The following is a 12,645-nucleotide window of genomic DNA, read 5'->3' on the forward strand; positions in this document are numbered from 1 at the left end:
CTGCGTGCATCTCTTTCCAAATCCAGATAAGGAACGGGATAGATTGAGGGACAAATACATCAAAACCACCATGAAGATGCACCTGCTCCATAATCAGTACGTACTGGCTATCAGATCTGCAGAACTCCATCACCATCACCATTATCACCAGGGACTGCCGGGTCTGCTCAACACTCTGCAGGAGCTGCACGAGGAGATGGTTTATATCCTGTAAGTACATAGCCCCATTCCTGCATACAGATCACCCGTTCGAGTTCATTGGGAGGGGGAGGGCTCAGCTTTAGAATATTTTTTAAATGGTGAGAAACTATTTAATGTTGGTGTTCAGGGAGACTTGGGTGTCCTCATACAAGAAACACAAAAAAGTTAGCATGCAGGTACAGCAAGCAATTAGGAAATCAAATGGTATGTTGGCCTTTATTGCAAGGGGGTTGGAGTACAAAAGTAAGGAAGTCTTACTACAATTATACAAGGCTTTGGTGAGATCTCACCTGGAGTACTGCGTACAGTTTTGGTCTCCTTATCTAAGTAAGGATAAACTTGCCTTAGAGGCGGTGCAGCGAAGGTTCACTAGATTAATTTCTGGGATCAAATGGTTGTCCTATGAGTAGAATGGGCCTATACTCTCTGGAGTTTAGAAGAATGAGAGGTGATCGCGTTGAAACATATAAGATTATGAGGGGGCTTGACAGGGTAGATGCTGAGAGGTTGTTTCCCTTGGCTGGAGAATCGAGAACCAGGGTGCATAGTCGCAGGATAAGGGGTTAGCCATTCAAGACTGAGATGAGGAGGAATTTCTTCACTGAGGGTTATGAATCTTTGGAATTCTCTACCCCAGAGGGCTGTGGATACTGAACCATTGAATATATTCAAGGCTGAGATAGATAGATTTTTGGACTCTAGGGGAATCAGGGGATATGGGGATCGGGCTGGAAAGTGGAGTTGAGGTCGAAGATCAGCCATGATCTGATTGAATGGTGGAGCAGGCTCGAGGGGCCATGTGCCCTACTTCTGCTCCTATTTCTTATGTTCTTGTGTAATCCCAAACTAAAGAATCCAACTCCAGTGGGAGAGTATTTGTGGTTCGGGTGAGAAAAATTGGGGCAGAGAGCACTTTCCATTTCAGACATCCAAGTCCCATCAAACAATCCCCCGTCAGGTACAGCATGGGTTAGATACAGAGTAAAGCTCCCTCTACACTGTCCCATCAAACACTCCCAGGGCAGGCACAGCATGGGTTAGATACAGAGTAAAGCTCCCTCTACACTGTCCCATCAAACACTCCCAGGGCAGGTACAGCATGGGTTAGATACAGTGTAAAGCTCCCTCTACACTGTCCTATCAAACACTCCCAGGACAGGCACAGCATGGGTTAGATACAGAGTAAAGCTCCCTCTACACTGTCCCATCAAACACTCCCAGGGCAGGCACAGCACGGGTTAGATACAGAGTAAAGCTCCCTCTACACTGTCCTATCAAACACTCCCAGGGCAGGCACAGCACGGGTTAGATACAGAGTAAAGCTCCCTCTACACTGTCCTTTCAAACACTCCCAGGGCAGGCACAGCACGGGTTAGATACAGAGTAAAGTTCCCTCTACACTGTCCCATCAAACACTCCCAGGGCAGGCACAGCATAGGTTAGATACAGCCCTGGAAAAGAATGAATTAGAGTAGGGGACGATGTGGGGATCGGGCTGGAAAGTGGAGTTGAGGTCGAAGATCAGCCATGATCTGATTGAATGGTGGAGCAGGCTCAAGGGGCCATGTGCCCTACTTCTGCTCCTATTTCTTATGTTCTTGTATAATCCCAAACTAAAGAATCCAACTCCTTACAGCTCAAGTGGGAGAGTATTTGTGGTTCGGGTGAGAAAAATTGGGGCAGGGAGCACTTTCCATTTCAGACATCCAAGTCCCATCAAACAATCCCCCGTCAGGTACAGCATGGGTTAGATACAGAGTAAAGCTCCCTCTACAGCCCTGGAAAAGAATGAATTAGAGTAGGGGACGATGTGGTGAATCTTATTGCCGGTGCAGGGAGGAGGACGGATGTGTAGGACGGAGGGCTTGGAACGTTGGAGGAACTGGAGATGAATGTTCCGAGAAGCACTGACCCGTATAGAATCTGTTTCTGAGAAGCTCACCTCTGCTGCGTGTTTTTTCCTGTTTGTCTGGTTTTAAGTTTGACCATCTCCCTAGTGTTTTCACTGTTCGTTTGGTTCAATTTCAACACTAGCTGTGACGTACAATTGTTGTGGTTGTTTCTCAATCCTTCAATCTGCTGTGTTTCATTTTACAGTACAGAACTGTTGCTGCCATTTTTGAAGTTGTTACTGATGGTCACTTCTAACAATATCCTTTTGCAGTACAAAGCTGCAGGTCTGAGCTGAACTATCAGTCGGTGTCTCCTCTATCAACCAAACACTGGGGGAAAGGCTAAACACAATCTCATATTTTATAAAATAATGTGAAAAAAAATGTAGAAATGATACTGTGCTGATCTCACTCGGTGTGGTCCTGTGGCAAACAGAGCGGAAAGAGCTCGGGCCCTATTCCCGGCCTGTGCTGGGTTAGCTGATCTCACCCTGTGTGATTTCATTCCTAAATGGTCCAGCTCCAATCGATCATTAAAATAATCATCAGCACTGCAGGAGGAGAAAGATTAACTCCTGATAGATAAGAGACAGACTAATACTTTTATATAAGTCACTGAAATACTCAGTTGAGCTAAAGTTAAGACAGCAGCAGAGGGCAAGTTTTCCAATTCCCAGCATGGAGCCTCACCAACTGGGAGCATGTTTCAGGAAATTGTGCATACACAGCTGGTTCTCCGTCCACATGTGTGTGCGTGTGATTTCCTGATAGACGTTCCCTGTGGGTGGGGGCCTGAGCTGGGTATGTGCATGCATGTGTGTGTTGGGTGTGTGTGTTGGGTGTGATTGTATGTTGGGTGTGAGAGTATGTGTGTTGGGTGTGTGTATGTATGTGTGGGAGTGGGCGTATGTGTGTTGGGTGAGGACAGCATCGGTCTCATCCGTTCCACCCCTCCCCTCAGGCGGAATACCCTGCCAACAGCTCATACACAAAGACTGGCCACTTGATTGAGGTGTTGGAAGTTAGCTAGCACCCAGTGAGCATCAGCACCTGGGAGAGGATGGGAGGAAGAGGAAAAAAATATGTTGATTGCTGATCATAAAGAGTCTGATACAGTCCACTGGCAAAATATCCCACTCGGAAACACGTGGGGTAGAAATTCACCTGTTATACGCTCGCTTGATAATCAGATCTATTGAAGTCAATGGGCGGGAGTGTATCGGGAGGCTGATGCGATACACTCAACACGAATTTCTACTCCCCCAATTTCGTCAAGGACTCCAACATAAAGGGATCACCGGTCGGAGTGTGGGGGGTTGGGGTTTGAACCCTCGCGGAATATCTTTGAATGGGGAGCGGCGCACTTACACACCTGTCTTCCGATCTGTTTCTTGTTTTCCACAGTAAAGAGATTTTGCAGGAATATCAGGAGCTTACCAGCCTGGTGCAGGAGGAAGTGCTGACCGTTCACCGGGAAATCAGCGACGCCATCGAGGGCATCGACCCTCGCAAAGAATACGAGAGCTTCATTGAACAAAACAGGTCTGGGCTTCCGGTACTCACAGCTATTAGTACTCTGATCTCTGTCCCACACTTTGCTCCGGTGATTTGAGAGGCGTGCAGTACTTGTTTGAGAGGGGTGCAGATTTTAGAGGGGTGCAGCATTGTTTCCAATATTTACAACACTGTACGTGCTCCGAAAAAAAGTGCTTATCAAGAAATAGTTTTCTCCCTCCTCTCCTGAAGATGCTGACTCCTTGCTGTGTGCAGTTCCACTGTTGCCAGCTGTCCCTCCAGTACTTCGTTCAGTGGCCATGCTTCACGTGTGAGCCCAGGCAGCAAGTGTCCGCAGGCTATTCCACCATGGACCTCATCACAGCTCAGCCCGCCCTCCACGTGTGGGGTTTACTGGATTGCTATCATGAGCGGGAGCCCTGGCTGATTCACACCCCCACTCCCCAATCCAGGGCCACTGCTAACTCCCTGCTAACCCCAGGCTGACTCAGTAAAGATCGGGGGTTTGACCCCAGCACCTCTCTGGCCTGTACAGCTCAGCACTGCACGTCGGGGGAGCTCTGAAAGAGTGTTCCACGTGAAACTCCCAAACGATGCCTGTTGTTGGGGTGTTGCTCTGCCCCACTGTGAATCTCTATATTCTTTGCCCGAATACACAGGTCAGTGGCTGAGACCCCTCCACTCGTGACCTTTGACATTAGCCTCCTGGAGGACTTGGACAACCTGCAAGCGGGAAAGTTACAGCTCAATGAACTGACCATCGAGTCAATGCAACACAGGTAAGCTGCACGTCTCTTGCACTACTGTGCGTTTGTTAGTGTGAGTGTTTGTGCACTTGTAAGTGTGGGTGTGTGCAGTGCATGCATGTGAATAAGTGTGTGCACATTTGTGTGTGCCTATGAGCATATGTGTGTACATGCATACGTGTGAATTTGGGTATGCATTTGTATGTGTGTGCACACTTGTGCATTTCTAATAAAATATGACGTCTGGAGTGTGACGTCTGGAGTGTGACGTCTGGAGTGTGACGTCTGGCTTGTTTTCAATATATTTCTGGGTAGATATTGTACAGATTCATGTTTCTTTCTTCCCCTAGTCTAACATCCATCGAGGAAGAGTTGAAATCTCTGACAGAGACTATTGACAATCGACAGGCAACCATCAGACAGATATCTACAGAAATAACAGCAGAGGAACAGTCGAGTGGCTGCAGATCACGGTGAGGAAATGCCCACTCTCAGATGCACGGCCGTATCTCAGATGCACGGCCCTGTCTCAGACGCACGGCCTGCTCCCAGGCACTCCCAATCCCCCCTGTAGCAGTTGCCTGGAAGCCCCGGAGAATATCCAAATACGACTCTCCCTCCAATTTTCCTTCCTCTGAGCTGGGATTTACCTGTCCTCCACCCCCCCAAGATCCCCATTGGACGTGTCACTGATTGAGATTGCCAGTTTTGTGCTGTGGATCTGTGCTCATAAACAACTATGCTGAGACTGGCCAAACTTCACTTCACATGGGACCAGTATCTAGCCAACTGCCAGAGTCTCTCCCCGCATCAGCCCGTCCTGCTTTCAAAACACTGGCCTGAGAGGCATGAAGTCAGTGTACCACTCGCTGTTCCGCCCATCTCCATCCCACCTCTTGCTGTGCCTCCTGTGCTGGCTGCGTCTCTTTCTCACTAAATGCTTTCCGTCTGTTCCCTTGCAGTGTCTACATCTTCAGCAAGAAATGTGCCTTGGAAGAGAGTCGACAGCAGGTCCAGGCCCTTCTGTGCAATAAGGGGAGGCTGGAGGCTCAGCGGCTGCCGCTGGTACAACAGCTGAAGGAGCTGGGAGACAAGGAGCCTCCACCCGCCGTCCAATTAGAGGAGGACGGATATTCCATCTCCTCAGTTGTGAGTCTCGACAGTCGTCAACGTGGAAAGAATGAGCTTGCATTCTGTCCAGCAACTTATTGTGTCCTCGGGACGTCTCAAAACACTTCACAGCCGATCAGTTACCTTTGAAGTGCAAGTTTGTTCTTTCTTAAGTTTGTTCAGATAAAAAAAAGAATGAAAAAAAACTGCAAATGCTGGAAATCTGAAAAGAGAAAAGTCTCGAGTGTCGCAGAGAAAACATTTCTGCTTGTGGATGATACCAGAACTGAGAGGTTATAACTATCAGGAAAGATTGAACAGGCTGGGGCTCTTTTCTCTAGAAAAGAGAAGGCTGAGGGGTGATCTGATGGAGCTCTTTAAGATTACGAAAGGGTTCGATAGGGTAGACAGAGAGAAGATGTTTTCACGTGTGGAAGGAGATCAAAACTAGGGAGCTATAAATATAAGCGATTCAGGGAAAACTTTTTTACCCAGAGAGTGATGAGAATATGGAACTCGCTACCACAAGGAGTATTTGAGGCGAATAGCATAGATGCACTTAAAAGGAAGCAAGATAAGCACATGAGGGAGAAAGGAATAGAAGGATATGCTGATAGGGTGAGATGAAGTCGGGCGGGAGGAGGCTCGTGTGGAGCATAAACACCGCCATAGACCAGTTGAGCCGAATGATCTGTTTCTGTGTTGTAATTTCTATGTAATTCTATGTAGACCCATCATTGGGACTGGTGAAGGGGCTACACACCAAAGAGGTCATTTTACGCTGGACTGGGGCGTCTCACTATCGGAGTTCCGACTCCCCACCGCCTGTGATTTTCCGACCGTCTAGTCGGAAGACTGCGTGTGGCACTGGCCAAATTTCCGATCCCCCGACCAGTCCAATGACCCTGAACCTTTTAACCGGCCGATCCTCTTTACAGATACTGGCAGAACCTGCTGTGCACTTCCACCATTTTCAGCTTTTATCTTGTTCTAAACTGTTTGTCTTTTGTTAAAAGGAGAAGGATGGAGTCAAATCCCTGACCCTGGAAACGCTCAAGAACCACATCTCCGGACTTTTCAAACCCAAATTCAGTGTAAGTGACACCTGCTTCTGAATTCTGAGCATGAGATTTTTGATAGATTTTTGTGAGGCAATGGTATTAAGGGTTACTGAATCATGGCGGATTGATGGAGTTAAGATACAGATCAGCCATGATCTAATTGAATGGCGGAACAGGCTTGAGGGGCCTATGTTCCGATAATCAGAAATGGGGCAATCGTTAACAGAATCGAGTTGCTTAGCTTCCCAAAATAACCCATCAGACAGTCTGTTGCATTTGGAAATTCTCTCTTACTCAAACATGCTTAGCCAAGGTAGAATCGGACCAAAAACATTCGTTGTAACCAGGCCACCCGTGCATCTCATAGCGCACCAGGAGAGCCCTGGCTGAATTTGTACCTCCCCCCTCCAGCTCAGGAATGCTGGGGCCAGTTGTAAGACCCCCCCCCCTCCACCTGCTTCATAGGAACAGGAGGAGGCCATTCAGCCTCTCGAGCCTATTCCGCCATTCAATTAGATCATGGCTGATCTGTATCTTAACTCCATCTACCCGCCTTGGTTCCATAACCCTTAATACCCTTACCTAACAAAAAAAATCTATCAATCTCAGTTTTTAAATTTTCAATTGACCCCCCAGCCTCAACAGCTTTTTGGGGGAGAGAGTTCCAGATTTCCACTCCCCTTTGTGTGAATAAGTGCTTCCTGACATCACCCCTGAATGGCCTGGCTCTAATTTTAAGGTTATGCCCCCTTGATTTGGACTCCCCCCACCAGAGGAAATAGTTTCTCTCTATCTACCCAATCAACTCCTTCAATCATCTTAAACACCTCAATTAATCTTCTAAATTCAAGGGAATACAAACCTAATTTATGTAACCTGTCCTCATAATTTAACCCTTTTTGCCCCAGTATCATTGTGGTGAATCGTCCCTGGCTGATAGCCCCTACCTCAGCACACGCCAGGAACTGACCCCGGGGCCTTTTTGGCCTATATAGCGCCCTGCTCCCCTAAAGGAGCTTCAGATCCTGCTCCTGATTTACTGTCCAGTAACTCCTGCTGGAAAGTGCATGCGTGTGGACTGTGGCTGAGAACAGGAGCCTCCCTGATGCTCCCCATGTTTGAATAGCCAGATGGTGCTCTGTGTCCAGGCTCACAGGTGAAGAGTGGGCACCTGGAGGAGGTACAGGAGGGCGACAGGTGTCTGTGGAACTGTACCCTAACAGGGTTTCGAAGAGAGGAGGAAATTGGAGGGGATGAAAAAAAACATGAAATGTAAGAACGTTTTAATGGGAATGGCACGATGGAAACTGTTGGGTTCAACATTAAAAGATGTTCACTGTGATTCTGTGAGGGTTCAGGTGATCTGAGGTAATGTTAGTCTTTTTTTTAAAATCTGAGATGACATGACACGATATAATACAGAGTGATATACGGGCTCACGATATAATACAGAGTGATATACGGGCTCACGATATAATACAGAGTGATATACGGGCTCACGATATAATACAGAGTGATATGCGGGCTCACGATATAATAGAGTGATATACGGGCTCACGATATAATACAGAGTGATATGCGGGCTCACGATATAATACAGAGTGATATGCGGGCTCACGATATAATACAGAGTGATATACAGGCTCACGATATAATACAGAGTGATATACGGGCTCACGATATAATACAGAGTGATATACGGGCTCACGATATAATACAGAATGATATACGGGCTCACGATATAATACAGAGTGATATACGGGCTCACGATATAATACAGAGTGATATACGGGCTCACGATATAATACAGAGTGATATACGGGCTCACGATATAATACAGAGTGATATGCGGGCTCACGATATAATACAGAGTGATATACGGGCTCACGATATAATACAGAGTGATATACAGGCTCACGATATAATACAGAGTGATATACGGGCTCACGATATAATACAGAGTGATATACGGGCTCACGATATAATAGAGTGATATACGGGCTCACGATATAATACAGAGTGATATACAGGCTCACGATATAATACAGAGTGATATACGGGCTCACGATATAATACAGAGTGATATACAGGCTCACGATATAATACAGAGTGATATACAGGCTCACGATATAATACGGAATAATATACAGGCTCAAACAGTAACCATGTTCAGTTGAGACTTGTTTTGACTGCAAATTGAGCGTAAGAAATTCTGGAGTGAGAAAAGGCCACTCGGATGATCCAGGCTTCGTGTCTGATCGCTGGACCATGGACTGGCCCCTCGCCTCACCACAACTCTAAGTTCCTTTCCTTATCTCCCCTGAAAACCAAAGTTTAAGCAGTGCTGTTAACATTGGTCCAGTGTTAATTCACCCTGAATCTGCCAGAAAGAAGGAAGAACTCCCATCAATTTAGCACCTTGCTCATCCTCAGGACAACCCAAAGCACTTCATAACCGACAAGTTATTTTTGAATTGTAGTCAATGTTGTTTTGTAGCCAAATGCAGCAGCCAATCTGCACACAGCAAGATCCCACAAACAGCATTGACATGGATGACCAGTTAATCTGATTTGGCAATGATGATTGAGGAAAAGTGTTGGCCAGGACACCCGGAGACCTTCATGCTCTTGTTCAAACAGTGCCACCTAATTTTAGCATCCACCTGACCCTCCAGAAGGGGCCTCAGTTTAACGTCTCATCCGAAAGACGACGCCTCTGACAATGCAGCACTCCCTCAGTACTGCACTGAAGAGCCAGCCTAGATTATGTGCTCGAGTCCTGGAGTGGCACTTGAACCCACAACCTGGCTCAAAGATGGCTCCCTTCTCTGGGAGTCTATTCCACAAGTTGACTAGCCTGTGGGGATGGAGGGAGTTTTTTCTAATCGCTAACTTTGCTCGAGGCTTGTGAATTTTGTTCTTGTAAACTGTAATCCTGCATGGGATGCCTACTTCCACCTCACCTCTACCTTCCATTATTCTGAAGACATCTTTTCGAGAAGTAAGTTTGCAAGAAACTTGAAGCGTGCAAGTTGAGTTGAGGCCGTTTCTCCCCAGAACCCTCCACAGATTGTTTTCGTTTTGATTCATCGATTAAGTGAATCTGACAGGATGTATTCTCCTCATTCCAGCTTCCTCCCCTCTTGACGATAGTACCAGCCGTTCAGAAGCCTCTGTGCCAGCAGGCCTGGTACCATGGTGCCATACCCCGAATGGAAACTCAGCAGCTCCTGGTTAACGAAGGGGACTTCCTGGTGCGTGAGAGCCAGAACAAGGGAGAATATGTTCTTTCCGTGATGTCTGCGGGACAGTGCCGCCATTTTATCATTCAACACGCAGACGTAAGTACGAGAGCAGTGTGGGACAGCAAGGGCGGTGTTCTAGAGACCACCCCAGGATATTTATTTCCAGCAGCTGATGTTTAGTCAGGCTTGCTTGATTCTGCTTTGTGGTGAGATGTTTATCTCTCTGGTAGGGGAGTTAATCCACCAATTCTGGCCTCTTATGCATCCCTGATTTCCTTCACCCCACCATTGGCGGCAGTGCTTCAGCTGCCTAGGCCCTAAGCTCTGGAATTCCCTCCCTAAACCTCTCCGCCTCTCTCTCCTTCCTTAAGTCATTCTTTAAATCCTACCTCTTTGACCAAGCTTTCAGTCACTTGTCGTAATATCTTTTTTTTTTGACTCGGTGTCAAATTTTGTTTGATTACGCTCCAGTGAAGCGTCTTGGGACGTTTTACTACGTTAAACGCGCTATATAAATGCAAATTGTTGTTGTTACAATTGGCCTCAGTGCCCCTGAGTTAGAGTGGAAAACAATCAGTGGGGGTTCCTGCTCCTGATCGCTCTCCAGTGACCCTTTCCCTTTCCACTGGAATGTGGATAACTATCTGGTGAGGTCAGTGTCAGGCTTGGCTGTGATGTCTCTAAGGTCGAATAGCCTGTTGAGCACACTGTGTAGGCTCAAACATGAAGAATGGCCACCTGGGCATTTGATGCCTGTGGAACTGTGACCCAGCGAGAGTCAGCACCCTCAGAAGAGAAGGTTGGAGAAACAACAAAAGGTGTTTTGGGTCGGGCACCGACAACTGTGGAACTGAATCTGTGCCTTCAGGAGTGGAGGGAGAAAGGAGTGACCAAAGGGGAAGAGCTATTTCCACAGTTACATTGTCAGTAAGTGGAGTGAGTACTCTGTGTCTCTCCTGTTCAACATCAACAACAATTTGCATTTATGCAGCGCCTTTAACGTAGTAAAATGTCCCAAGGTGCTATACAAGAGTGTCATCAAACAAAATTTGACACCGAACCACATCAGGAAATATTAGGGCAGGTGACCAAAAGCTTGGTTAAAGAGATAGATTTTCAGAAGCGTCTTAAAGGAGGAGAGAGAGGTGGAGAGGCAGAGAGGTTTAGGGAGGGAATTCCAGAGCTTAGAGTCTAGGCAGCTGAAGGCACGGCCACCAATGGCGGAGCGATTAAAATAAAGGATGGTAAGTGGGAGGCTTTCAAAAGTGTGTTAACCAGGGTTCAGGGTAAGCACATTCCTTATAAAGTGAAGGGCAAGGCTGGTAGAAGTAGGGAACCTTGGATGACTCGGGAAATTGAGGCCCTAGTCAAAAAGAAGAAGGAGGCATATGACATGCATAGGCAGCTGGGATCAAGTGGATCCCTTGAAGAGTGTAGAGTTAAGAGAGAAATCAGGAGGGCAAAAAGGGGACATGAGATTGCTTTGGCAGATAAGGCAAAGGAGAATCCAAAGAGCTTCTACAAATACATAAAGGGCAAAAGAGTAACTAGGGAGAGAGTAGGGCCTCTTAAGGATCAACAAGGTCATCTATGTGCGGAACCACAAGAGATGGGTGAGATCCTGAATGAATATTTCACATCGGTATTTACGGTTGAGAAAGGCATGGATGTTAGGGAACTTGGGGAAATAAATAGTGATGTCTTGAGGAGTGTACATATTACAGAGAGGGAGGTGCTGGAAGTCTTAACGCGCATCAAGGTAGATAAATCTCCGGGACCTGATGAAATGTATCCCAGGACATTATGGGAGGTTAGGGAGGAAATTGCGGGTCCCCTAGCAGAGATATTTGAATCATCCACCGCTACAGGTGAGGTGCCTGAAGATTGGAGGGTAGCAAATGTTGTGCCTTTGTTTAAGAAGGGCGGCAGGGAAAAGCCTGGGAACTACAGACCGGTGAGCCTGACATCTGTAGTGGGTAAGTTGTTAGCGGGTATTCTGAGGGACAGGATCTACAGGCATTTGGAGAGGCAGGGACTAATTAGGAACAGTCAGCATGGTTTTGTGAGAGGAAAATCATGTCTCACGAATTTGATTGAGTTTTTTGAAGGGGTAACCAAGAAGATAGATGAGGGCTGTGCAGTAGACGTGGTCTACATGGACTTCAGCAAAGCCTTTGACAAGGTGCCGCATGGTAGGTTGTTACATAAGGTTAAATCTCACGGGATCCAAGGTGAGGTTGCCAATTGGATACAAAATTGGATTGACGACAGAAGACAGAGGGTGGTTGTAGAGGGTTGTTTTTCAAACTGGAGGCCTGTGACCAGCGGTGTGCCTCAGGGATCGGTGCTGGGTCCGCTGTTATTTGTTATTTATATTAATGATTTGGATGAGAATTTAGGAGGCATGGTTAGTAAGTTTGCAGATGACACCAAGATTGGTGGCATTGTGGACAGTGAAGAAGGTTATCTAGGATTGCAACGGGATCTTGATAAATTGGGCCAGTGGGCCGATGAATGGCAGATGGAGTTTAATTTAGATAAATGTGAGGTGATGCATTTTGGTAGATCGAATCGGGCCAGGACCTACTCCGTTAATGGTAGCGCGTTGGGGAGAGTCATAGAACAAAGAGATCTAGGAGTACAGGTTCATAGCTCCTTGAAAGTGGAGTCACAGGTGGATAGGGTGGTGAAGAAGGCATTCGGCATGCTTGGTTTCATTGGTCAGAACATTGAATGCAGGAGTTGGGATGTCTTGTTGAAGTTGTACAGGGCATTGGTGAGGCCACACTTGGAGTACTGTGTACAGTTCTGGTCACCCTATTATAGAAAGGATATTATTAAACTAGAAAGAGTGCAGAAAAGATTTACTAGGATG

At 46.8% G+C, this 12,645-nt stretch overlaps 1 protein-coding gene across 2 annotated transcripts in view; it reads left to right on the forward strand.

The window, feature by feature from the left end:
* fes (FES proto-oncogene, tyrosine kinase) overlaps positions 1 to 12,645 on the forward strand; it is a 45,385-nt gene that overhangs the window by 18,250 nt on the left and 14,490 nt on the right. For both annotated transcript variants that reach the window (XM_067973461.1, XM_067973460.1), the window contains exons 5-11: positions 27 to 210; positions 3,498 to 3,635; positions 4,268 to 4,387; positions 4,705 to 4,827; positions 5,317 to 5,503; positions 6,481 to 6,558; positions 9,657 to 9,866. In XM_067973461.1, coding sequence (XP_067829562.1) covers positions 27 to 210; positions 3,498 to 3,635; positions 4,268 to 4,387; positions 4,705 to 4,827; positions 5,317 to 5,503; positions 6,481 to 6,558; positions 9,657 to 9,866 — 1,040 coding nt within the window. The remainder of the gene's footprint in view (positions 1 to 26; positions 211 to 3,497; positions 3,636 to 4,267; positions 4,388 to 4,704; positions 4,828 to 5,316; positions 5,504 to 6,480; positions 6,559 to 9,656; positions 9,867 to 12,645) is intronic.

This window comes from Heptranchias perlo, chromosome 38 (assembly GCF_035084215.1).
Source record: "Heptranchias perlo isolate sHepPer1 chromosome 38, sHepPer1.hap1, whole genome shotgun sequence".
In the NCBI taxonomy this organism is placed as follows: domain Eukaryota; kingdom Metazoa; phylum Chordata; class Chondrichthyes; order Hexanchiformes; family Hexanchidae; genus Heptranchias; species Heptranchias perlo.